We start from the raw sequence: 24178 nt of genomic DNA, 5'->3' as shown, positions 1-24178 counted from the left end.
GGAAGTGTCCTGCTTAGGAGATTAAAGGTTGTTGTCTGTGACCCTGTTTACTGGAGCACCAAATCTGTAGTGTGGGTTACTAGCCCTGCAGGCAGGGATTAGTATGGGTTTAGAGAGCAGTAGGTGGGCCTCCTACTGCAGGTTAATAAGAAAAAAAGGGAGATTACTGTCTTGTAGTAGGTTAAAAATAGGAGTTTATGTTTAGATAAAGATTCTTCATTACAGGATCGTCTCATCAAAGCATGAGTATTGCTGTTTTCTTGTGCACCACAAGGTGGTGTACTAACACTTGAAGACGAACCTTTGATGTCTGTTAAACTAGCTATTATTCTGAAGGGTCGGTTGTTTGTAGGCTTAGCCCACAGGCAGAGAAGGAATGAGTGTTGTTGTCAAACATAGTTTCTCCGGGAGTGTTTTTCTTATTGCAAATTTTCCCATTTTATTTCTTTTTTTTGTTTTTATTCCCCCTGTGTATACTCTCCCCAGCATGAAAGGCAACACATCCTGAGAGTAAGCATGACTCATATTCTTGTGCAACCTGGATTATCTTCTGTCTTTCTTGCTCTCAGACTGTTGGGATTTCAGTATCCCTCCTTCCTGTTTCTCATTCCATTGACTTCCCTCAGTGTTGTTACCGCCCTGTTGCAAAGCCACACTGAAGGTTATTTTGACCTTTTGAAACATGTTTCAAATATTTATCCAAATTATGCCACATAGTTTGCAGTGCTTCTTCTTTCCTTGAGGATGTATTAAATTATATTCCCATTGTATTGGCAATAATGGTGTCATCAGATTTGTGTTCAACAAGTCCCTCAGATGTGGTCAAAGGTCTGTCACCACTCAAACTTCTATTTCTGGTATGCAACAGGTGGTCACAAGCACACTGAGCTCTTCACTAAACAAGTCAACATACCATTATGAGGGACTCTGGAGGAGCAACTGAAATGGAGCAGGGTGATTTAGCTTGAGGCCTGTCTCCTTTCAGTTAGACTCTGTTCCCTATGTTTTAGTAAACATGGACACTCAACATTTGGCTTTGTGGTTTGGGTATTATAATATCTGGACTATAAAAACATCAAAACACAAAAACATAATAAAAGAATAGAAGAAAAAAAGGAAACCGGTGTATGGATTTCAAGAGGTTTGATCCAAAATGTCCAGAAAGCGCCTTCAAAAACTTCTCTTTTATACTGAGCTATAATAAACTACTTGCTTCTTCTTTTAACCCAACTATTCCGAATAGAGCATAACAAGTACATAATCCAGTTTCTAACAGTGTCTAATAGTTAATGTTGTACTTACACAAACTAGCTATCAGCACAGTGTACATCAAGTGTACAAGATGGCAGGAGAATCAGCCCAAATCTTGAAACATCCTGGAAAAACTGTTTGAATCTCAAAATTATCCCATCTTCAGTAAAAGTGACAGATACTTATTGAAGATATTCACAGTTGCAAAGAAAAAAAAAACTTTCCAAATGCTGGCTTCAGCCAAATCTTCCAGCCCTGAAGCGCTTCATAAATATTATCAACTTAATTCACTACATGAAGACATTGGCTTTCTCAACTACAACCTCAAAAAGAGAAAGGATAGAGAAAATGGGATTATCACAGATTTGTAACGATTACCTTCTGTGTATCTGAAACATGCTCTTGTGCTCTTAGTATTGTACCTATGTGTGATCATAAATTGCTTTAAATAGCAATGGCTTTTCTCTTTAATGCCCTAACCTGTTATTCTGTTGATAAAACAAAATTAAGAATTAAATAAAATCGCTGTCACATTTTTTTAAACACCACGCCTTTAAAAATAATCAAAGGTAGTTCAGGGTCTTTAGATTTAGATTTCATTGTGATGATCTATTATCTCAAACGTACAGTAACCTGCTCAGGAGCAGTGTAACTTACTACAACTTGCAGCCCTATAAGATGTGAACCGCCTTCATGACCCTGAGCACTTGAAGTTACCTCCCTAAGTCACAAATCCCTAACTGGGACATGATCTGCAACAGTCACTGGTATAAACGGTTGCTGCAGACATAGAATCTAGGACTGAATTGCATGCGGTTAACCCTGCATGCAGTTTGTTGCATTCAACGCTGCTTATTTTCCCTCTGAATCTTTATTTTGTGGTCCTTTCGTAGCTCTGGTCCACACAATTTACACAGCTCAGTTCAGGGCAAAATTCTGATTGTTTTGAGTAAACACTCAAGGAAGCAGAACTGGAGAAAGTCTGAAGCTGAAAGTATTCAACTATAAGCTAAATTTTATACTAAATCAAAAAGGGCAGCATTTCAATAAGTAACCACAATTTGTTGTTTATTAATTCAGCTCAATATTCTTAAAAATGCTCAGTTATTCTTGCAGGAGTTCCATACTCACAATTTAAAAGGAATGTTTCAATACATATAATGTGTATGTATACTAAGGATTTGCAGAATAACTGCATATTATTACTTGTTAGACTGAATTTTAAAGATGTACATCATACCAGGGCTGCTATCATGATATTTTGTACACTAATGTTCACAAATCATATTACATCTAAACTAATTAATCAGAGAAAAATGTCCATCTAATAAACTGAGTCCATTTAGCTCCCACTGTATCTATAAGTGTTGCACCTTTTATTGTCCTGCATGCCAGACAGTGTCTGCATGTGTATAAGTGCACCGCTACACAGCAGCGATGGCCTCCCATGGCACTGAAAACCTCACTTATCCATCCTGATGCGAGTTCTGAGCCTGCAAGAGACCTGCACAGTCGCCACCATCAGAAAGCACTTGTTCATTTGCTTTTGCATTTCCACAAGTTTGTCATTGGCTGCAGGAAGTTTGCAACTAGCAATGCAATAACTAGGATCAGCACTTCAGACAGTCAGTAAACTTAGTTGCTGTCTTCATGAAAAGCAGATAAAACACGGTAGATCTTCTTCACTGGCACTCGGGTCTGGACGTGACGTTTAACCAAAAGGGATTTAGCTGCATTAAAATAGAATTGTTTTATTGTCAATAGAAACCGCACACACACACACACCCATTCAGTCCACACCCTGGTTACAGTACCAGTCTCCTCCATCCCCTTCTGTTGTCCACCTAGTTAATTATCAACCAAATCAATACACATTGTGTATCAGCAAACCTACCTCATCCCAAGTCTCTTACAGTCACATGAACTCTGAACACTCCTTTACAATGGCCTCTTTCTTTACTTGATCTACACAGAAAGTTAAGGAACATAAATAAAAGCTAGTTCTCAGCATGGACACCACAAGTAATTCTGAATTATGATTCATCGTTTCCCCGAAGTTTTATCCAAATGATGTGAAGGCCTTTGCAGTGCAGACAAAGGTCTTGTTTGCTTCAGGAAGTCTTTAACTGAAATTTGTTTTCAAGATAGTTTCAAAGGCAATCTATTTTTCCCCCCCAATTCAGATAGTCTTGGCAGACTCTGATTAAACAGAGGACAGAGGAGTTAAAATAACAACTGCAAAGGTTAGACCTAGGTTAAAATTTAGATCCATCTAGCAGGAGGCAAAGAAAGTCAAGCATTTATTACTTTTTTTCTGATCACTGCTCAGATGTTCAGAACTATTCCCACCATCCAGACAACTGAATGTTTCAAGTGAAGACTAGTTGGAGGACATGCACCAGTTGTGTTTTTTATTGGGGTTGCTAAAATAGGTGTAGTGATCTCTGAATCTTTGTCATCTGTTCAGAGAAACGGAGAAGGATCAGGCATTCGGAGTTACATGAATGACCTCAAAAGCAAGGCTCAGAGAATCACATTCAAACCATCTCTGTCTTCAAATCTCCAATGATCAGCTTTTCTTGATACTTTTGGTTTGCATTTAAGCAGATCATTTTATATAGAGAGTATAAGACATAAGCAAAGTCTTGTGTACAGTATGTTAGCCTAGCCACTGTCTTGTGGCTCGTGACCCTATACAGACCCTATTAAGACTGATGCTGTTGTTTTGCAGGCGGAGGTAACTGGAGGTTACGCTCACATCTGTTTCTCTATAATTCAATCACTTTGGTAGACAGCGAGATGGGCTCGACGCGTACTTTCAACGGGCTTAAACATAGTGCTTTTCTTTTCTTTAATCTGTTTTGTGTCCTTTCAGCTTCTCTCCTTCTAGCCAGAATCCATACTTGTGTTAGAACGTTCCACAAAGTAAACTTACCTCATTCTCTGCTGCTTGTAAAACACAGTAATTACAAGGCACTTGAGACCTGGACAGCACCACACACACATCACAACACTCTGCTCACACACTTACTAGGAGGAGTAAGCAGCAGGGGAAAAAAAGGAAAAAGCTTGTGGCATGATAATAAAGGACTTGTTGGCTGGGGTTACTAGAGGGCAACGGCCATAACTCCTCTCCCTGTGTGTGTGAAAGGAAGCGAGAGAGAACGACAACACAAGGATCATGTGGCTGGAGTGCGCCGTGTCCACTACTCAACACTGAAAAAGAGCAGCTCTCACTGCGAGGGGGGCGGACACTGCGCTTCCAAACAACTGGACTTTCCATCTACTTTTTCTTATTTTCCAAACTATACTTTACACTGACAATTCGTCCCAACGTAAGCGGAGCCCACTGAGCCACAATTAGGAAAATTTGCTTCCGTCCAGGCACCAAAAAAAAAAAAAAAAAGGGGGAGCTGGCGCGATGAATGCGGAGCTGGATGATGATTGATACGATGTCGGAGTGGAGAGACCGTGCTGGAGGCTGGATGAGGCATTGGCAGGGTGGCTCCTGCAGGGTCCAGCTAGAGGGGAATGGGTTGGGAGTGGGGCTGGGCTGCCTCGGACCATTCAGGACCCCGAGTGGGACACTGAGGATATTCCTGCATGTAAGTCGACCTCCACTTGTAAACAACAAGCAGAGCAAGAGAGAAGGAATTGGAATATTTTGTTTTTATCATTTTAACTCCAACAAATAAGTCACAAAGAGAGAGAGTTAACTAAAAGTTTTAAAGCTGGATATGACTTTACTGCATCCTGCTGTAAGCGTAGTTCTGTGGTAATTCCCTGGCACTAATAAACCACTGGCTTGCTTATGAATCATAGCTGTTTGAATTATTGTAGAGCTTCACAGAGTTCCGTTGTTAGGAGAGAATATCAGGTTACTATGCGAGTGACTTCATATATTAACAGTGTAGGTGTTTGTTTTGGATGTTTTCTAGATACAGAGGAGGGTTGGTGTTCATTCAGAATGTCACCCCAAATGCTGTCAGATGAGCTATTTTTTCATCGCCTCATGTTTTTTCTAAGCAGAAGGAGATACAGACCAACAGTGTCTTAATATTTCAGCTCATAACTTTTACATGAAAACGCTGTTCTTTTTTTCCCACCAGCCCCTCTCCGAAAGAATATACATTTCCCTTTTGTCAGTGAACCCCTTGTTAACTGTATTGGCAGCTATTTGTTCCTGCAATTTCCTGTTGAAGGGAAGCATCTGGCACAGGCGATGAGAGCCCTCACTTTGGTGCACATTTGGAGGCTTTACACATCACAGACTCACCCTGTCAAGTCAGCTGAAGACAGGTAAAGCAACAAAAAAGGATGATATTTAAGAATATTCTTTTCCTAAAGCTAAGATTGTTTTAAGCATGTTAAGCCAGGATGTTTAGATACGCTCATCAGATGTCCCTGCCGCTTGCCATAAAACAAAAGCCTAATTGACAAAGACATGTTGCTCTCCACAATTCTGATAGTATAACTCGTATTAGGAATTAGAAAACTCAAACCAGGCATGTGTCAGGTTGATCTATACCCTCCTAACTTTGCAAGGAAGTCACACTGTCACTGAGTATAATTAATGATGCCGCTCTTATGAATCGCTCCCCGGCTGCATTCTTTTTGCTTGCCATTTACTATATTTCCATTTCCGGACCTGTCAAAATCCCCCACAGAGTAAAAGTAAGCATATGAACTAAATAAAATCAGACGTCCCTTCAAACTGTGGGTGGTTTTCACAAGGTTGTCTCACATGCTCATAGAAACAAGTAACCTGGGCTTTGTCGCAGAGATGAGATACTTGTAAGTGAGCATGGCGATGAAAATGTGAGTTTGGGAAGCATTTATGTGTGTGTATGTGGTGTTTGTGTGTTGTATTTTCTGACTCCGCCTGTCACTGCAGGTGCTGAGCCCGACATACAAGCAGCGCAATGAGGACTTTAGGAAACTCTTCAAGCAGCTTCCCGACACAGAGAGACTCATTGTGGGTGAGTGGACCGTAACACACACCAAGGCCATCTGAGGACTGGCGGGGTGCACCCAGCTTGTTAGTATTTAGGGAATGATTAATCTCGCTGTGGAGAGAGGCTACAGATAGATAAATGCACATTCCAAGTGCTCCATGTCATGACTGTAAATACAGGTGGAGTTTTTTTTGTTTTTGTTTATTTTTCTCCAACCTATTGTCCTTTACTCATAGCAGCAATGCTGCAATCTGCCATGAGCCCCATGTACACACATGAAGTCAGCTTTTGGTTTAAGACGATTTTAACATACAATAATATGAAGTGCAACAACGATTTCTAAAAGAAAAATGCAACCTCTGATTCTGATTTGATCACAGCTCTGCACAACTATGACCATCGTGGTAATCAGATTCGTGTTTGCTTCCCAAAACAATTGTGCACTTTTTAGCAGCATGGTTTGAATCCTTTCAGTCAGGTTCTGTGGCTTTCTGGTCCTGCAAATGAAGTGACCATGACGTAACTAATATGCCAGACCTATCAAGCAAGTTTTCTGAGAATAGCCTGACAGTGGTTGGGTATAGAAAACACTTTCTGATTCCACTCTAATCAGTTCCTTGCTTCAAATATAGTAAAAATAAAAAAAAATTAAAAAAAAGTTTATACTAAAGAAAATTATCCTTATTTTGAACAATCAGACCCAGTGTTGGTTTATTATTATTATTTATACACTACCTTTCAAAAGTTTGGGGTCACTTTGCCATGGGATTCAATAGGGAAGTGACCCCAAACTTTTGAACGGTAGTGTAGATCATTAGCCATTTATGTAGTTTTTTTTTTACATTGATGAACAATGTAATCACACAGGCAGATCCCTGGTCCTGATAGAGAGATACTTTTACTTTCAAAGTGGCAACTGAGGGCATTTTTCAAGCCTACATGATCTCTTCCCATCCATCAGTACACTAAGGAACTGCTTTTTAAAAATTTACTCTTTTTTTCTTACTCATTACCAGGTGTTAGAAACATTCTTATCAGTCACTATTAAGATGTTCTGAGTACGGCACTGTAAGATGAAGAGACGCCCATGATCACGTTTCCTGGCAGCAAGACACCTTGAAATCACAGCTGATCATCACCCGTCCTTCATAGTGAGAGTTACATGCTGATGAATCAAGCTTTCATCTATGTGCCCTACTACCCATTAACAAGACAGTTTGAACCACAGTTCATAAACGTTGATTTCTTTATCCATAAGACTCTGATTCAAGTAGTCAATCAGTCTGATGCTGATGGTCCTTTCCACTCCTCAGTCCTAGTCTTGGAGGCTTGAGATTGATTTCATTCTGGAAACTCTGACGTAAAGCCTGATTTTCTGAGCCCTTTTCCAGACAGTTATTGCAGACAGCAATTGCACTTGTGTCATCACTTTGAGCTGCAATTTGAAAAGTTGATAAGAGTCTACTGCACAGACTAAAGACATGGAGAAACTTATCCTCTGCTGGGAACAGCAGTGACCCTGGGCGCTCCCAGGTCAGTGATTCCCTGTGAGGTGAAGACGAGGTAAGTGCTTTCTGTACTGCTCCCACTCATATTTTGTGCCTTTGGAGAGATTACACTGCAGGTTTATGTTTCTTCCCGCAGAAACTATAACTGCTATAAATATAAACGTTTCCACTGTGTTTTCATTACTTGAAAGAAAAGCATACAAATCCATCTTACATGATCTCTGACTGCCTTTATAACAGTTTTGCCTTGTGGGCAGAATTGGTGTCCACAATTGGTGTTTTTAGTGTTTCTTTAAATCACTTTCAGTCATATAAAACTGACTAAAACAAAAGGTAGCCTGGTAGTTACAGAGGTGGGGCTTGGGCCTGAGAACCTGGGTTTTTGAGCAAGGCCCTTAACCCCTCCCAGCTGCTCCCCAGGCATGGAAACATGGCAGCTCACTGCTCTTTAGTACATCTAGAGATGGGTAAAATGCAGAGCTGAATTCCCAGTTGGGATTAATAAAGTAAAAATAATAATTATCATTATAATGATGAATCATTTACCATAAAAGCATAGTTATAATGCAATTTAGCCATGACGGGGTTTTTTAATTATGCATATTGTTTGCCATTAGGCATGATCATTTTATCTTAGATTTTGGGATTTGTTTGCTTTGCAGGACTACTCCTGTGCTCTTCAACGGGACATCCTTCTGCAGGGACGACTCTACCTCTCTGAGAACTGGATCTGTTTTATAGCAACATCTTCCGCTGGGAAACCCTTGTATGATTTTGAGACTCTGCCCCACTTGCATTTCTTTGGACTGTATTGGGACACATGTAAGCGTGTGTTTATAACTGTGTGCGCTTCTGTGTTTTGCATGCAGCTGACAGTGCGACTAAAGGACATCTGCTCAATGACGAAAGAAAAAGACTGCTCGCCTCATTCCCAATGCCATCCAGGTCTGCACAGACCTGAGAAGGTAAATGATACAAGCTTTGTCATACCGTTAAGCCACCCTTTACTGTAAAAATGTTTAAAATCCAACCAGGAAGCCTTTGAGGTGTGAAGTTAACAGGAAGATTAGTGATTAAATCTTTCCATCAGTAGAAGGGGTGGTGTATCTTGTCACATACAGTATAAAGCCCCCGTTTCCACTGAGCGGTTCAGTTCGGGAAGACACGTTTTAGAAGTTTAGAATGGTTCAGCCAATTCAGGCATTCCCAACTGCAAGTCTGAGCCGCCACTGAAAGCATTCAGGGATGTAGACCAAATGCCTAGCGTGGCATCATGCTAGTGCAGCGACGACAAACGTGATGCTACAAACAACAATGGAGGCCAATCAGCAGCTTGTTTTTGTTCTGCTTGACTTTTGGTTCTTTGTATGCACGATACATGCTGCAATGTACAACCAGACCCTTACTGTTGTTTGCAGGCATCCTTTTCCTGTTATCTCTCCAACCTCCAACTGAACCATGAAACTGTACGGCATACGTTGATTTTGTTTTGTGCTTGCTGTTGTCGTGGGCAGTGACGTTTTCTGTCCACCAATCAGTGGATTTTATCGCTAGATTCAAGTTCAAGTTTTATTTACTATAGCGCATTTTTTGTCTGAACAATAGAACAACAGACAGGTTTCTACATCTACATCAACAATAGATGCAGGTAGCTCCACCTTAACCGTACTGTAGCAGTTTCCCTATGGACCTACAACTGAAGGGGGTCGATAAATGGTGCGGTATGGTTCGGTTGTATGGGCCCCTTTATAATAAAAGCACACAAAATAGCTGTACCAGACCGCACCGGCCCCGAACCCGCTCAGTGGAAATGGGGCATAAGTCATTAATGCAGAATGCTTGGCAAGACATCATTGCCCACCATAACTAATTATACAAACTAATTTTGAATTACAATTATCTCACACTAAGTCCAACTAGAAGAATCAAATCAATGTAATTACTGCAAGTAATAAATTTTTTTCCTTTACTTCCTCACAGCAACTTCTTCACCTCGTTTGGAGCCAGAGACAGGACCTACATGATGATGTTCAGACTGTGGCAGAACGCCTTGCTTACAAGGTAAGCACATCTGATCTCTGTGTGTATCCTTTTGTCAAAGTTTATCTAAACCAGATAAGTTTTGTTTAGTGGATCACAAAATTAACTAAAAATATTTGCCAGTCTTTTGCTTTTCACACATTTGGCTGTGAGGTAAAGTCTAACAACTACTTGTTTCCTTGTTTGAATTGTTCGTGTCTTCTGCAGCCGGCTGTGCCCTAAAGAGCTGTGGCCACTTTGTTCATCAGTGCTACGGGAAACGAGCTCGGCCTAACCAGTGACGACGAGGACTATGTTGTCATCCTGATGACGACTTCAACACCATGGGGTGAGTCTACTTTGGCTGCAGCATCGGTGAACACATCTGTTTCTTGCAACATTTAGAATAATACTTAAGAATTATCTGAATTTTTTGTTATATTATCAAGTGAGTGTTGACTAAAATTTCTCCAGATGCAATGAGACAGACCTTCAGTACTTACCAAAGGGTCTTTTACTTCCTTGACCTCCTTTTTGTGTTCTACTCACAAGGAGCCAGGTTCTCTTTTTATCTTTTAAAGTGGTCTTAAGCAACAGTTCTCTAGGCTTTTGAAGGTCTTTCAGAAGCTTTCAATTGGGACATTGGCTGCCTTTTCACTCATTTCCAGTGCAGTCCTTGTGCCAGACCTTTTTCAGTGGAATGTGTTTTTTTTTTTTTTTTTTATTAAGCCACTTAAACTCTCAACTATAAAACCTTCAAGCATAAAAGGCATCTAATCGCAGGGGATGAACCAGTATTGTGACTCACAAATAGCAAGGGCTTAGACACATAACTTCCTCTGTTAATGTTCTCTGGTGTCATCAGGTTCAGCGAAGAGAATTCCAATGAGGAGAATGAGATCAACAATGACAACTTGACAGGAAAAACAGTGCAGAGGCCAAGCCTGAAAGGGAGTCCTCCACTGCATAAAAAAGGCCAATCCCAAACAGCACCATCACAAGTCCTGGCAACCACGACACACCCATCACAGGTAAGTAACATGCTGTGTTTATAGGTGCTGTGGCAAAAATCTAATCAAGTTAAGCAGTTCTCCAGGTTAGACAAATTCCAGGAAACCTGCTTGACAAGATTTACTTGTGGATGATTGATTCCAGTGTCTTCATTCCCCCTTCCCCTCAGTTTGAACTCCCAGCAGAGGAATTTGCAGACTGCCTTACCAGACAGGGAGTTACTGACTGTGCCTCTGGTGGTGGAGGAAAAGAACGAGAGCAGCGGGCCTGGTGGTCCTGTTCCCTCACCCGTCACTGGACTTTAACGACAATGAAGACATGCCCAACTGAGCTTCAGTGACTCCTCAGAAACCCACGATGAGGGTGACTGCCAAAAATAAACTGCAATAGAACTGATTTCCCTAGTCAAATCAAAATCAAATAGAGAAACAAGGGAATCATGACAAATTTTTGTGTTTCTTTGATATGTAGGTGAGGTACAGGCGTTCCACGAGGATTTGAACGGCAGGCAGCATATCAATGAGGTGTACAAGTTCAGTGTGGACAAGCTCTATGACATCCTTTTCACAGAGTCTCAGTTCATGAGTGACTTCATGGAGCAGAGGCGGTTTTCAGGTCAGTGCCCCTTGATGTCAATCCAGTTGTTTTCTGTTTAACTTCCAAGAGAAAAGTACACATGAAAAAATTTTAAAAGAATCTTTTTCTCTGTCCAGATGTAGTATACCATCCATGGAAGAAGGAGGAGGCAGGAAACCAGACCAGAGAGATCCTGTACACCATTTCTCTGTCCAATCCCTTGGCACCCAAATCAGCCACTGTCACTGAGACACAGGTAAAGTCAGCTCCTTTCACCTAAGCCAGACAGATTTTTTTTTTTATTTACACTACCGTTAAAAGTTTTAATGGGAAAATGTTTCCAAACGTTTGACTAGTACTGTATGCTTTGCCTTGTAAACTGTCAGTTAAATCACTTTTTACTGCTTTTAACAGACTCTGTAACAAAGCCAGTCAGGAGAGTGAGTGTTACATTATTGATAGCTGAGGTCATCACGCATGACGTGGCCCGTATCACGATTATTTCTACACTCTCAAACCGCTATATGCTCACACACGGGTGGCCAGAGTTATAAGTGCCGGTTACGGTAAGTAAGATGGTGGTCCAAACTTCTTTCTGTTTAAGGAAAAATTTTTTTATCAGATGTTTGAAATATTTTTTTTCCCTTTTTTTATAGTCAAGTACTATATTATATTTAAAAAACGACGTTATGGCTGTAATAATACCTTTTTTGTCTCTCAGGGTATCAACAGAGCTACGTTATAGGAAACAGCCTTGGGGGCTGGTGAAAGGCTTCATAGAGAAAAACTTCTGGAGTGGGCTTGAAGAGAACTTCCGCCATCTTGGTACACTTTTGCTTTTGTTTGTCTGTTAGGGCCATTTACCATTGGTCCCACTGAAATTCTCCTCTATTTAAAAAAAAAAACTTCCACTTTTTTTCTTTGTTTTTTAACCTTGTAAACTTGTTACCAATGTCCATATATTCTGGGATGCCTCAAAAAAGATGAGGTCAGACAGCCGGTATGGTCTCCACGTGGAACATTGATATGAACCAGTCTTGACTAACTGCAGTCTTTGTGAGGAACCGATAAATAAGAAAGTAGGCTAGAAGCTATAAAGCATCCATAGCTGCAACAGCAAGTGATTGTAACACTACCATAAAATTAAACAAAGAAAATAACAGAGGTCACATTCATTAATATTAAAAACTGCACTGCTTGCTGGCTTGCTAGCTCCCCATTAGACCTGTATAACTGATGCAATTGCTAGTGAGCATGTTATCATTTGAATACTTCCACAGAATTGCTGTCCTGGTTTAGATGACTAGCCACAGTGTAGCCTAGCAGAGTTAGAGTAAATAAGAATTTGTCAGTGGTCACTGTCATCTATTGGTGGTCAGAGATATGGATAATGTCAGATTAAGCACAGATTAGCTCTCCAGTTATTGAATAAGAACAAAGATGTACTGTAAATTCATACTCCAAATCCAGTTTTAAGGCATTAGAAGTACTTTTTTGTAAAAAAAAAAAAAAAAAAAATGGAAAACAAAACTATTGTTAGTGAATTGATAACTGCTGGAGTTATACTTAAATATTACAAAAACATGAACATTTCATATGCTTTAGGTGTAGTAGCAGCTGAGATTTTATATCCGAGCTCAGCTAAGGAAAATAGAACTCAACATAAAACTAGGTGTTTTAAATAATAAAGAAGATCAAACTAAGGGAACAAAGAAAAATAGAGTCAGTGCTTGCTGATGAATTAAAGAATCTTAGAAAAGAAAAACAGAGTCCAATATCCACAACATTAAAGAGAAAGTAGCTTTACTACATACCCAAGTAACTAAAACCACTTAACCAAATGTAAATGCTGTTGAAATTAAAGCCTGGCCATCCATCAACAAAGCTGGTACAAATCTCAACTAAACTACAAGTAACTGCTGGCAAGTGATTAAAGTGAGGCACCCAATTATCCACTAATGTGATTACAAAACGCAGACGAGGGGTACAGAGGGAGACAGCTGACAAGTTAGCTGCACTTTTAAACACCACATGCAGCTAATTGCTGGATTTCTTTATTGCTTGGAGCATGGGATTGAACACCAGAGTCAGACAGGGTGGAGGGCAGGAAGAGGAGGGCAGGCAGATGTCTGTGGTAGTTAAAAAGGGTCAATCACAGAAAAGAGGTGTGCACAGCTGAATTTAGTTCTGAACTGGTGCTATATAAATAAGATATATATATTGTATTAAGATCAAAAACTAATACAGTGCAGTTACAATACTGTTAAATGTAACTGTAATAAAAAAAGGAAATGTTTTAGTTTTAACCACAGTGAGCAGCTTTTTTTCAGTCCCTTTAAATGAGGTGTGACATGAATAAGTGACAGAAGTTTTCTCCGCCCCTCAGAGTTGGAGTTGTCTAAACTGGAAGAGATGCTTACAGAGACCCACCAGCTGTCTCCAAAGGCCAAAGGCATTAAGAACTCCACGGTTAGGCGGAAGAAGCGGCCACTCCCCCACATGCGCAGCCAACATCTCGATGAGGCGCTCAGCCCTGTTACCACGCCGACAGATGAGGAAGTGATTCAGAGGATCAAACAAGTGGCAGGCTCCACACAAACCAGACACCAGAGTCCAGAACACCATCACCTGCCCGGAGGCCTGGCTCTGTACAGCGTCTCCAAACTGCTGCTCATCATCAGCTTTGTGTATGTAACAGACTCACACACAGTTATGTAAAGAGGATGTATCCAAGGTCTGTTCCTCTGGGTTTAAATGTAAAGTTGACACATGCTGATGGGACGTACATTCTCATGTCTCCTTGTTGTACAATTTCATCCCTTTTTCCAGTCAACTCAGTTTTTTGTTTGTGTGTTTATTTTGTTTTTTGATCTTATTTTTCTTAGATTTCACAATTTTGTTTTGTTTTTTTTTTTGTCAAAAATCATAATTTTCTCTCAAGTTTAACTTCTCTCTCCTCTTCTTCCATTGCCATCGCTAGGATCTGTCTCAGGTATACATGTTTTGTGATTAACCAGTTAGTCTGGGAACATATATTTTCAATTTCTGTTGATGTAGGGAGAAGGTATTATGAAATTGTGAAATAGAAAACTAAGGTCTGGGTAGTTGACTATGCCTCCTGTCCTCCCTCAGCCTGGTTCTGCTGGTGTTCCTCAACATGATGCTCTTCTATAAGCTGTGGATGCTGGAGTACTCTGCACAGTCTTTAACAACCTGGCAAAGCCTGCGGCTTCAGGAGAGGTACACAGGCACAGATTAGCAGAACTTTTGTTTAGTGAGATTAATGGACTTCAAAGGTATTTGGGGGATACAAAGACCTAATTCCCAAAGCGATGAGAGAAAATGGAGTTCTGCTTTCGTTCATTTGCACCAAAGTCCGTCACACACACACTCACATTCACTCTCAGACATACAGACTAAACTATATCCATATGGGCCTTCACGTGACAGGAAAACACTGAGTTTCTAAAATTACCCCTGAATAGCCCTGAGCTTACTGAAACAATTTACCAAACTGTTTATTGGCAGTCCCTCCAAATGGAAATCATGCTTCAGTTGGTTCTCCCTAATGTTGCCAATGTGTGTGTGTTCTTCCCAGTAAACTGCCTCAGACGCAGATGGAGTGGGCCCAGCTCCTAGAGGCGCAGCAGCGTTACCATGACGCCGAGTTGCAGAAGTGGAGAGAGATTATCAAGTCATCAGTCGTGCTGCTGGACCAGGTACTTGGTCCAGCTTTCCAAGTTTGCAATGGGTTAAACTGGAGAAGGTTTATCTGTATTTGCATTCCTGTTACAGGTACACTACCAGTCAAAAGTTTGGGCACACTTTCCCCTAGGATTTAATGGGAAAGTCACATCTTATTTCCTGAGATGAAGAGATCTCCTGTACCTCTGCACAGTTCTTGCAGCTCTAAAGCTGCGCTTTATAAAAGATGAGGCTGAATCAGACCTGAGCATGCGCAGTTTAGTATGTAAGGCAGTGGAATCCCACATTTTACAAACCCTGTACAAGTTAAAGAAATACAGCCTGAAAAATCTGCACCATGTGGTTGCAGTCATCTAAATGATAACTGTCAGTGCACTCAGTGTAAACACTGTTTCGTTCACATATTTTTCAGTATATATACAAGTTCAGTAAAAAAAAAAGCTGCTTCCTTAAACTAGAGGGCAGTTCTTCTTTATTTTGCTTAACTTGAAGTTTCTCCAATGATTGGTCAGAGCAATTCAAACGTGGAAGATATGCTTTAACTGTTGAACTAATACAGAAAAAGACATGTAGTCATGTGAAAATGAAAGCACACTCTGTTTCAGTTCTGAGGTTTTATATACCAGGACATCATAAAAAAATAAATAAAACGATCTGGTTATGTGCATGTTCTCAAATGAGCTTTGATGCACGTTATATTACACCATGTCATTATTTATATATGAAAAACAAAGACAAATACAGGAACAGTATGTGGAAAAACTAAGTACACCGTTAGTACTTTTGAACAAGTTAAGAGGATAAGTAGCTACCATGTGCTGCATATCAAATCATATCAAGTGTGGTCATAGAAAGCAGTTGTTGTCCATCAATCTGAGAATGGGTTTAAAGTCATTTCCAAACAATGTGGGTTTTATCATTCTACAGTCAGGAAGATTATTTACAAGTTGAAACCATTTAATGCAGTTGTAAGTGGACATCCAGGGGCAGACTGTGGGATTCTCAGAGAAACAGCCAAAAAGAAGCCAATGAGCTACAGTACCAGTCAAAAGTTTGGACTCACTTTCCCATTAAATCCAGTGGGAAAGTGTATCCAAACTTTTGAATGGTAGTGTACATCTTCAGACTTTACAGGCTTTAGTTAGCATGTTAAATGTTTAAGGTCATGACTGTACAATTAGAGAAAAACTGAGCAAGCATTGTTTGTTTGATAGAGATACCCTCTTCTCTGTTAAAGGAACACTGCAGAACAACTTAGGTTTGCCAAGGTTCACCCTAACAGACCACAAAACTTCCTAATATTCTCCTTTGGACAGGCAACACCAAAGTGGTGTTTGGTCGTAATGCACAGCATCACATCTGGTGGACACAGTATATCAGCACAAACACCTCATAGTAGCTGTCTTTCTTTCACAGTGGTGGAGGGGTCATGATTTGGGCTTGTTTTGCAGCCACAGGACCTGAACACAAGGTGTAGAGCTATTGGTGGATTGTCACTGCCCAATTTTAAGCATTACTATTGGCCTGCTAATTTACATAAAATGACTTTATGGATTCAGGAACCAGAGTTAAATTGGCCTCCTTTTTACATCTACACTTCCTATGCGGCCAACCCAATTTTCAAACAATACTGTGGTCCCAAGAATCTGGCTCCAGTTCAGGCATGCTTTGGCCTCCAAAAGTCATTGAATTACCTTTTTTTTTTTGCCTTCATGCACTGATGGAGCATTTTCTATATAACAGAGATCAGGCCTGGTCAGATTAAGTGATCTTTACATTAATAATGTCTTTGTCAGTTTTATTGATTTCGGTATTAAATATATACCAAATATATTTATTTCAATATTTGCTAGTTCAAAATTCTGTTAAAGTAAATATTGTTTTTTGTTTTTTCCCATCATTCCTCCTGACACTGTAATCAATTCAATGTGTGTCTTGAATTAGAAAAAAATTAGGGGATTTACCAAAAGAAATTGAGACTGCTTGGGCCTCTGATGTTTATGTTCAATGAACTGCATTGTATTGAATTGTACTGAATGTATCTGTGGGATGTACAAAAATAAAATTGGAGAAGAAACGTACAAAGTGAGACCACCTGACAACTAAAACTTGGCCAAAATTGGTCTAAGCAATGAAACAATGATCCCATGGAAAGCTGCAAATCTACAACAAATGGCTGAAAATGGAAAACAGTTTTTTATTTTCTCATATTGTTTCTCTCCTTTAGATGAAAGACTCGTTATTGAACCTCCAGCGAGGCATTGGTTTGAGGGACTACACCTCTGAGACTGAGGAGAAGAGAAGTCGCTATCACTGACACACCACCACAAGGCCATGAGGGCATGCTGTGCAATATAGGACCTGTTCTGTTTTTGAGCCAGTGTGCAAGTATCAGCGAGACAGAGGGAGGACGGAAGGGGAGGTGGGACCAAGGATGAGTGGGTCCAAAGACACAAAGAGAGGAACGATATAGTTTCCAGTTCACAGAAATCAAACCTCTTCCAGAGGACGGAATTATGGACACACACACACACACAGGAACTGAGGTATCCCCAACATCACTGAGGCATTGTGGGAAGGTGTGAGACTTGCTCCTTTCCACCTATGAGGAATAACCGTTTCCTTCTACTCTCTTTGTTTCTAAGTGCATCCCTACTGTAAGCCATGTCAACAAAAGAGAGGCAGAGAGAAGAAGGAACTACTGCAATGCATGGTAGACAACCTAGCTCCCCTCAGTCAGTGTTAATGTGGTCCAATTCCCAGTCTATGTATGTCAAAAAAAAGAAGAACGAAGAGATATTGAGTCAAAGGCAAGGAGGGTCCTTTCGAGTCTTTAGGCTTTTTACACTCTTGACCTGTTCCCAACCAGTCGTCCCCCTAGAGTCCCCTGCTGTAGTGTCCCCTGTTAAACACAACCTCCAGCTGATTAGAAGACTGTTCAGTTCCACATAAAGAAAACAAGTATTTCAACAGGCTGATCAGCTTCACTGGTCAGTCCCTATTGTCTTGCTTGAACTTGGCCTGTACGGTTCCTGTCAGGGCTGGTTCCCTGTCGGATCGCTGTAATGTAGAATTTGTGGACTGATAAGACCTGAGCCCATCTTTTTTTAACATGGGATACAAATCATGTGGTCATTTGGTCCTGCCACAGTGGTACCTACCATGCTTTGCATTTTTTCCCATCCTTCTGATGAAGTGGAATGTATTTGTCTGGGGAAAAAAGGGCCAGACTTGGATCACAACTTATTATTAATCTTTGAACCAGGGACTCTGCAGCCAGACCAGTAGGGAGACCTGTATTCTTACATGTTTTATTACTAAACTGTGATTATATCTCTTTAAAGATATTTCAAATTGGAAAGAATTCTATGAATATATTTGAAATATATGAAAATATTTCATTATTTAATATATATATTTCAAAATATATAAACATGACCTATATTTATTGTTAATTTATGTACATACAGAAATGACCAGAGCTCTAGACCAGTAAAAAAATTTCTAACTAAAAAGGTTTTCTTCTTAGAAATGCATGCCAGATATGTCTGTGACATGTCCAGTGTGCAAGTATGATTCTGCATTCACGCGATTATATTCGCGCACGTGTATGTGTGTTGGGTGTGTGAGTGTGTGAGTGTGTGCATGTGGGCACACGCGTGTGCTGGAAAACATGGCATTTTTACCATTCCACACTCGTATGTTTCTTTTGTTTTTGTTTTTTTTTTTCTCCTACTCTGGCTCCTGGAGTCAGACTGCCTTTTATTTTAAATGCTAATGCGTTTGGATGCCGCCTTGCATTAATCCCACCAGGGTACAGTTTACAGTCAGAGTTTTGTTCCAAAGTGATGTATCCAACATCTGAACGCAAATTCAACCCCCATACCTTTTACTGAGAGATTTATTGTTACAGTTCACAAGATAAAATTTCCAAGACATGTGCAACATTTAAGAGATGAGCCCTTCTTTTATCCTTTTAGTGGCTGGATCACTCTTTACTAAAGAAAGGAACTGTTAGACATTTTGAGAAATGCTCTCATTTGTGTTGATGAGAAGGTGGATACCAATTATAAAGAAACCAGAAGACATAAAGTTTAACAAGTTTTTTTAAAGTCTGTCTCTAACTTCAAAATCGATGTTCCCACCTAACACAGAAAATACAAAACAGATAACTGCATTTCTCAAAATATCCAAAGTATTAGCAAAGATTATACTTTCCCTTTTCCCACCTCAGGTGTCTGTCTTGGATCGAATGAAAGCATGAGAATAAACTTTACACCAAAAGAAAGAAAAAGAAATGTACCTTTACACACTATTACTTTATCCTAAATGAAGTATTTATCAAGTATGTCATTATATATATATATATATATATATATATATATATATATATATATATAGATCCCTTACAGCAATTCCAAAATGAGAGAAAAACTTCCTCGTGTAGAAGAAAAGTGAAGCACTTTAAGGCCTTGCGGGCAGCGAATGAAAGAAAGAATGGTTTTGTTAGGAGATGAATGCAGAGCGGAGGAAATACCACACTGATGATTTACAGCTTCCAAACCTATTATAAACTGAGAAGATTCCAAAACATGTTTCAAACAAAGAAGCTCAGAGCTTCAGTGAGACCGAATCCCTTTCATGTCCAATTTAGGGGCAAAGCAGGAATAAGTGCTTTGCATGAGGGGAAGGTATCTTTACCTGTGTGCCTGCAGATTGTTACTGGACTGAACATAATGAAGTGAGAAAGGGAATGCGTCAGGACTGGGTCCCTGCTGTGTGTAGTGAGAGAGTGTGTGAGGTGTGTATTAAGATTTGAATAAGGGCACTCAGTAATGATAACGCACAGAAACCTTACGATCTGAATGTGAAGAGTTTAGAAATGTTTTGCAGGCATCACTTTCATGATCCTGATGACATCTGACAGGCCGTATGTGATGGTGCAGGGATGTCATATGATTAAAAAATATGACTGAAAGGCTTTCAAGAGTTTCTTTTTCTATAGTGTTTTGAATAGTTTTCAGTTGATTTTTTTCACATGCTGTATTTTTGTTAAAAATGACATTCTTTAGCTTCTCAGAGGAGACATGATGGAGCATGCTTTTTTGTCTGACGACCGGACTTGGTTATTTTTACTTTCGAGACTGACTTCACAAATCTCCTAAATTATGCAAGTAAACATCAGAAAGCCCATGTTTCTCATTCAACTTGCACAAATCAAGGCTATGATCTTGTTGTTTTGCTTTTATTGCTTGTTTTGGGTTTTTGTTTTTTGTTTTTTTTGTTTTCTTTTGTTTTTTTCTAGTGTGCGCTCACACAGTTAACCTGAGTCACACGAAAGTTTCTGTGGTTGCTGTCGCTGATCAGCTGTGAAACCAAGGCGACCCAAGAAATTTGGATTTTGACAAGCTGACGGATCACGCGCTTCGTTGACTGTACCTGTTGTCGTTTGCCGGCGAGAATGCAGTGCCAACCATGCAACACAGTGCTAACTAACAGCCTTGTACAAACACACACTATAGGAATCGCTCACAACCTCCTGAGAACGACAGCTGATCAAACTCATAGCAAATGCTCTTCTTCGAGTGTGTCTTGGGAAAACATGTACTGGTGTAGTTCTGTTCAAGAAAAAAAGAATCTACTGTATGTTTTCTTTTTCTTTCTTTCTGTTTTTTTAGGAAAATGTTTTAAACTCTAGACTTTTAGTGAAATTTCTACACAAGATGAACATACTGTAAGTATATGTTGTGTGTAGCTGCAGTGCACACACGCACACACACTTACAAAAGAATCCAACCTGCGCTGTGCGTAGGTTTTGACTTGCCGATGACTTTACCTCATATAGACTGAAAAGAAATGTGGCTTTCTGGTTCATGTGAAGTAGAGACTGGAAGTATGAATAAAGAAAAAATGTAAACAAATCTTGTTTCTGTTTTGTGCTGATTTCTTATTTATGTTGCAAATGCAGGAATAGATTAAATTAAACTTAGTTTATTAGGAAATTTCCATGTGAAACATTAAGATTTTCTCAGTAGGTTGTTTCATGCGTCGGATGGATGACTAAAGGACATTTTCTAGAGAGCAGTATAAAAGGAATGCGTGACACGGCATTATGAAATATTCATCTGTTTACGTTGCTCTCAAGAAAAAAAAAAATTCACTATGATGTATTGTTCACTGTGTTTATGAAAGTATTGTTATTTTTGGGAGCTGAAGGAAGCTTGTCATAACCTTACAGTCCAGAACAGTCTGCCAGTCTCACTCCCTGACTCCCTGTTGTTGCACTTCAATTACTGTTACACAAATTATCTACCTACGATGATGCCCTGAACCAGCTGATATGTGCACAAGACTCACAAATACAATCATCTCCTATTTTCCAATTCAAATTCTAAACATGCCATGATTTGCACATCTCATCCACCAATAGGATAGAAACATGCTTTTATTACAGGGGGGCATTTTACTATTTCACAAGAAATATTAGCTCGTATTGATTTTGATGGTGGCAACACATCTCATAAAACTTGCCATGAAGTTGTGAAAAAAGTCCATAATCATCTGCTGAGGAGAGGAGGCAGCCTGAATACACCTCCATACCCCCTAAACAGGCAGGCCTTTGAAATGAGCACCAACGCCAAGCTGAAAGTATCCTCACCTCTTTAATCTCAAGCCAGAGCAGTGATTTCCAAAAGACATTTAAATTTTATTAAGTTTAAGAGAAGCAAAAGTCATTAAAAGGCAACTGCCAGGACCAACAGAACAGATTCTGAATTTTAAGGATACATCATATAAGTCTGGATGTTTCTTTTTACATAACACATTTTTTTTTTCCAGACAGAAGAATGAGAAAGTCTTGAGGGGTACTTAGATGAATTGTTTTAGGTCAGTAGATGGTCCTTAAATGTAGCCCAGGCCACATTTGGTTTCACATTGCACCAGACTACCTCTGAATGTGGCCTGAATGAGCATATTCTTACCCATATTTAGTACTGACCACTAGTAATTAGATCCATCCTGACTGCACTCAGCCTCAGTTTATTATTAGTTTTACTATTGTTGAAGCAGCAACCAACCCAGTTTAAACTGATGTACAGTATCTTGCCCCCTTAATTCATTGGTTAGGATTAAAGTCAGCTAACAAGGATAACAGGTCATTTTTGGGTCATTAATAGCTAGAACATGCCATTAAGTACGTAGTTGCACCTCATCCTTCAACTGATATCAGCCAGTATCAAGGCCTTACTGACTGTTGCTTATGTTCTTTCCTGTTTGATGACTATGTCTACAGAAACTGTCAGCTTATTTTGGGGGTTGTTTTCAGTCCATTTTTCAGCTTCAGAAGCTCCAAAAAACTCAGCCTTGATGCACAGTGAGACCTATCAGCACCTCTTCTATGCCTGTGTCCATTGACGGTCCAGCGTTTGTCCATCCGTCAGGCACATTCATAGGTTAGATCAAACCTTTGAAATCTTGTCTTCAGTGTATTATATTAGCCCTTAGCTTTAAATTTTTAAGATGGGGCTCTTGGTCGTGATTACCTCTGACTAATCATAAATCACTTGAAAGGAATAGAATTCAACATCCATAGAAGCTTTGTTGAAGAATGCTTATTATCTGTTGGCATATTAAACTAAAATGACAAAAGATATATTGATTCCTGATTCACAGTCATTTTCCTTAAAACAATCACATGAAACCACACACGACACTGTTGATAACTGTTCAAAGAGCTTTTGGGATTACAGCATTCATGATTCCTGCCTGAGTAATCCCCACTTTTACAGCTGTTTTCTTCTCTATGTTGCTACGTGGTTCTATTAAATCTGTGTTTTCTTTGCTCCCAGAAATAACCGTCCCCCTGGAGAAGTCCATTAGTCTAAGGGCTAGGATGGGTGAGGTCTACGCGTCACAGTAATGAATCAAGGGGGATGGGACGCTTTTACGTTCAGAACCCCGACAGCCTTTCATATCCAATGACGGCTGAGTTGGGATTGACTAAAGGGGCGGATGACTCCCCACTTTCTCTGTGCGGCCTGGTCGCAGAAGGCGGAGCTCCGTCGCTGCGTTTGACAGCTGTGAGACAGAAAATGTGCATCGAATAAGAAGGTCGGGGCTGAGGAAACCATGCTGCTCCAAGGCAACCACACTGACTCAAGGAACGGGATGGATTATGGCCCTTTATAGCCTGCGACTGCCCTCGTAAATCTGGGCCAGTGCGAGAGCAAATAATACAACATAAAGGAAATAATTAGCTTTTATTGCACATTATTTCTGGATTTTCTTTGGGGGAGGGAGAGTTGGGAATGCAGCGTGCTTTTTCGTTCCCCGCAACTGTGGAGCGCAGTCGGACTAAGGAGCGCTTGGAGGCGAGTCTGGCCGGACTGTGTGAGCTGGAGCTCCGCAGGCAGAGGCAGGAGGGTCTGGTACTGGGAGCGCTTGCTCTGGGAGATCCTTTGGCCCATAACGGTTCCAGAGGAGAGCTGGCATGCTTCAGCAGCTGGCGGCAGGAAAACTTGACGCTGAGGCGTCAGCTGGTAAGAAGTTCAGAGTATGATGAGTCTTTTATTGAATGCTTGAATTCCAGCTGCTCCCAAACTGTGTTACCTCACCCCCTTTGCATAATCGTACATAGTTTTGAATATCAAATTTCCTGCAGCGTGTCCTCGTTGTGATCTGCTTGACCGTTGGATGGACTCTTGGTTCGGACTGAGCCTTTTGTGTTGAGATGACCTCTAGCTGCAAAAAAAAAAAAAAAAAAGTTACTCAACTTGATTAATGGGCTCTCTGTTTGAAAGGATGTAATGCGTTTCTGTGCTTTGGGTTGAGATTTATGCCTGTAGGTAACGAAATCAGGGGGAGGAGCAGTCACCGCTTGTAGCACAGACCGACTATTTAATGGCCCATTGTTCCCTCGTCACAGACTTTTGTACGTTTTACCACTTAACAAGCTCTTGTTTATGCTTTCTACACATCATAAAAGCATGAATTATGTCGAAGCTGGTATATTGCGGCTGCAGCAAACACTAACATGCAATGACTGGCTTCCATATATTTTTCTTTTTTTCTGATGTGAAACTGGAGCAAAGTTGTGCCAAATATTTTCCACTGTTAAACGGCGACGCAAGGATTAACACTGGCATTAAAAACTGG

General features: G+C 40.2%; 2 protein-coding genes across 3 annotated transcripts in view; both read left to right on the top strand.

Moving 5' to 3' along the window:
- The window catches only part of gramd1bb (GRAM domain containing 1Bb), an 84230-nt gene extending 63284 nt beyond the window's left edge, over positions 1-20946 (top strand). The window contains 25 exon segments of the mRNA XM_041994023.1: positions 6146-6230; positions 8378-8446; positions 8449-8480; positions 8584-8625; positions 8627-8679; positions 9695-9775; positions 9962-9986; positions 9988-10008; positions 10010-10051; positions 10054-10082; positions 10599-10650; positions 10653-10764; positions 10846-10952; positions 10954-11030; positions 11032-11071; positions 11074-11107; positions 11216-11359; positions 11458-11583; positions 11743-11876; positions 12034-12145; positions 13707-14007; positions 14301-14312; positions 14453-14560; positions 14919-15039; positions 17253-20946. Of these exon segments, the coding sequence (XP_041849957.1) occupies positions 6146-6230; positions 8378-8446; positions 8449-8480; positions 8584-8625; positions 8627-8679; positions 9695-9775; positions 9962-9986; positions 9988-10008; positions 10010-10051; positions 10054-10082; positions 10599-10650; positions 10653-10764; positions 10846-10952; positions 10954-11030; positions 11032-11071; positions 11074-11107; positions 11216-11359; positions 11458-11583; positions 11743-11876; positions 12034-12145; positions 13707-14007; positions 14301-14312; positions 14453-14560; positions 14919-15039; positions 17253-17342 (2049 nt within the window). The 3' untranslated portion in view covers positions 17343-20946.
- A 2126-nt stretch (positions 20947-23072) lies between these two features.
- Positions 23073-24178, top strand: part of LOC121646408 (dapper 1-like) — a 9770-nt gene continuing 8664 nt past the window's right edge. For both annotated transcript variants that reach the window (XM_041995350.1, XM_041995348.1), the window contains exon 1: positions 23073-23562. In XM_041995350.1, the coding sequence (XP_041851284.1) occupies positions 23332-23562 (231 nt within the window). In that variant the 5' untranslated portion in view covers positions 23073-23331. The remainder of the gene's footprint in view (positions 23563-24178) is intronic.

The sequence above is a fragment of the Melanotaenia boesemani genome, chromosome 9 (assembly GCF_017639745.1).
Source record: "Melanotaenia boesemani isolate fMelBoe1 chromosome 9, fMelBoe1.pri, whole genome shotgun sequence".
NCBI classification, from domain to species: Eukaryota; Metazoa; Chordata; class Actinopteri; order Atheriniformes; family Melanotaeniidae; genus Melanotaenia; species Melanotaenia boesemani.
This window is presented reverse-complemented; position numbering and strand designations above follow the sequence as displayed.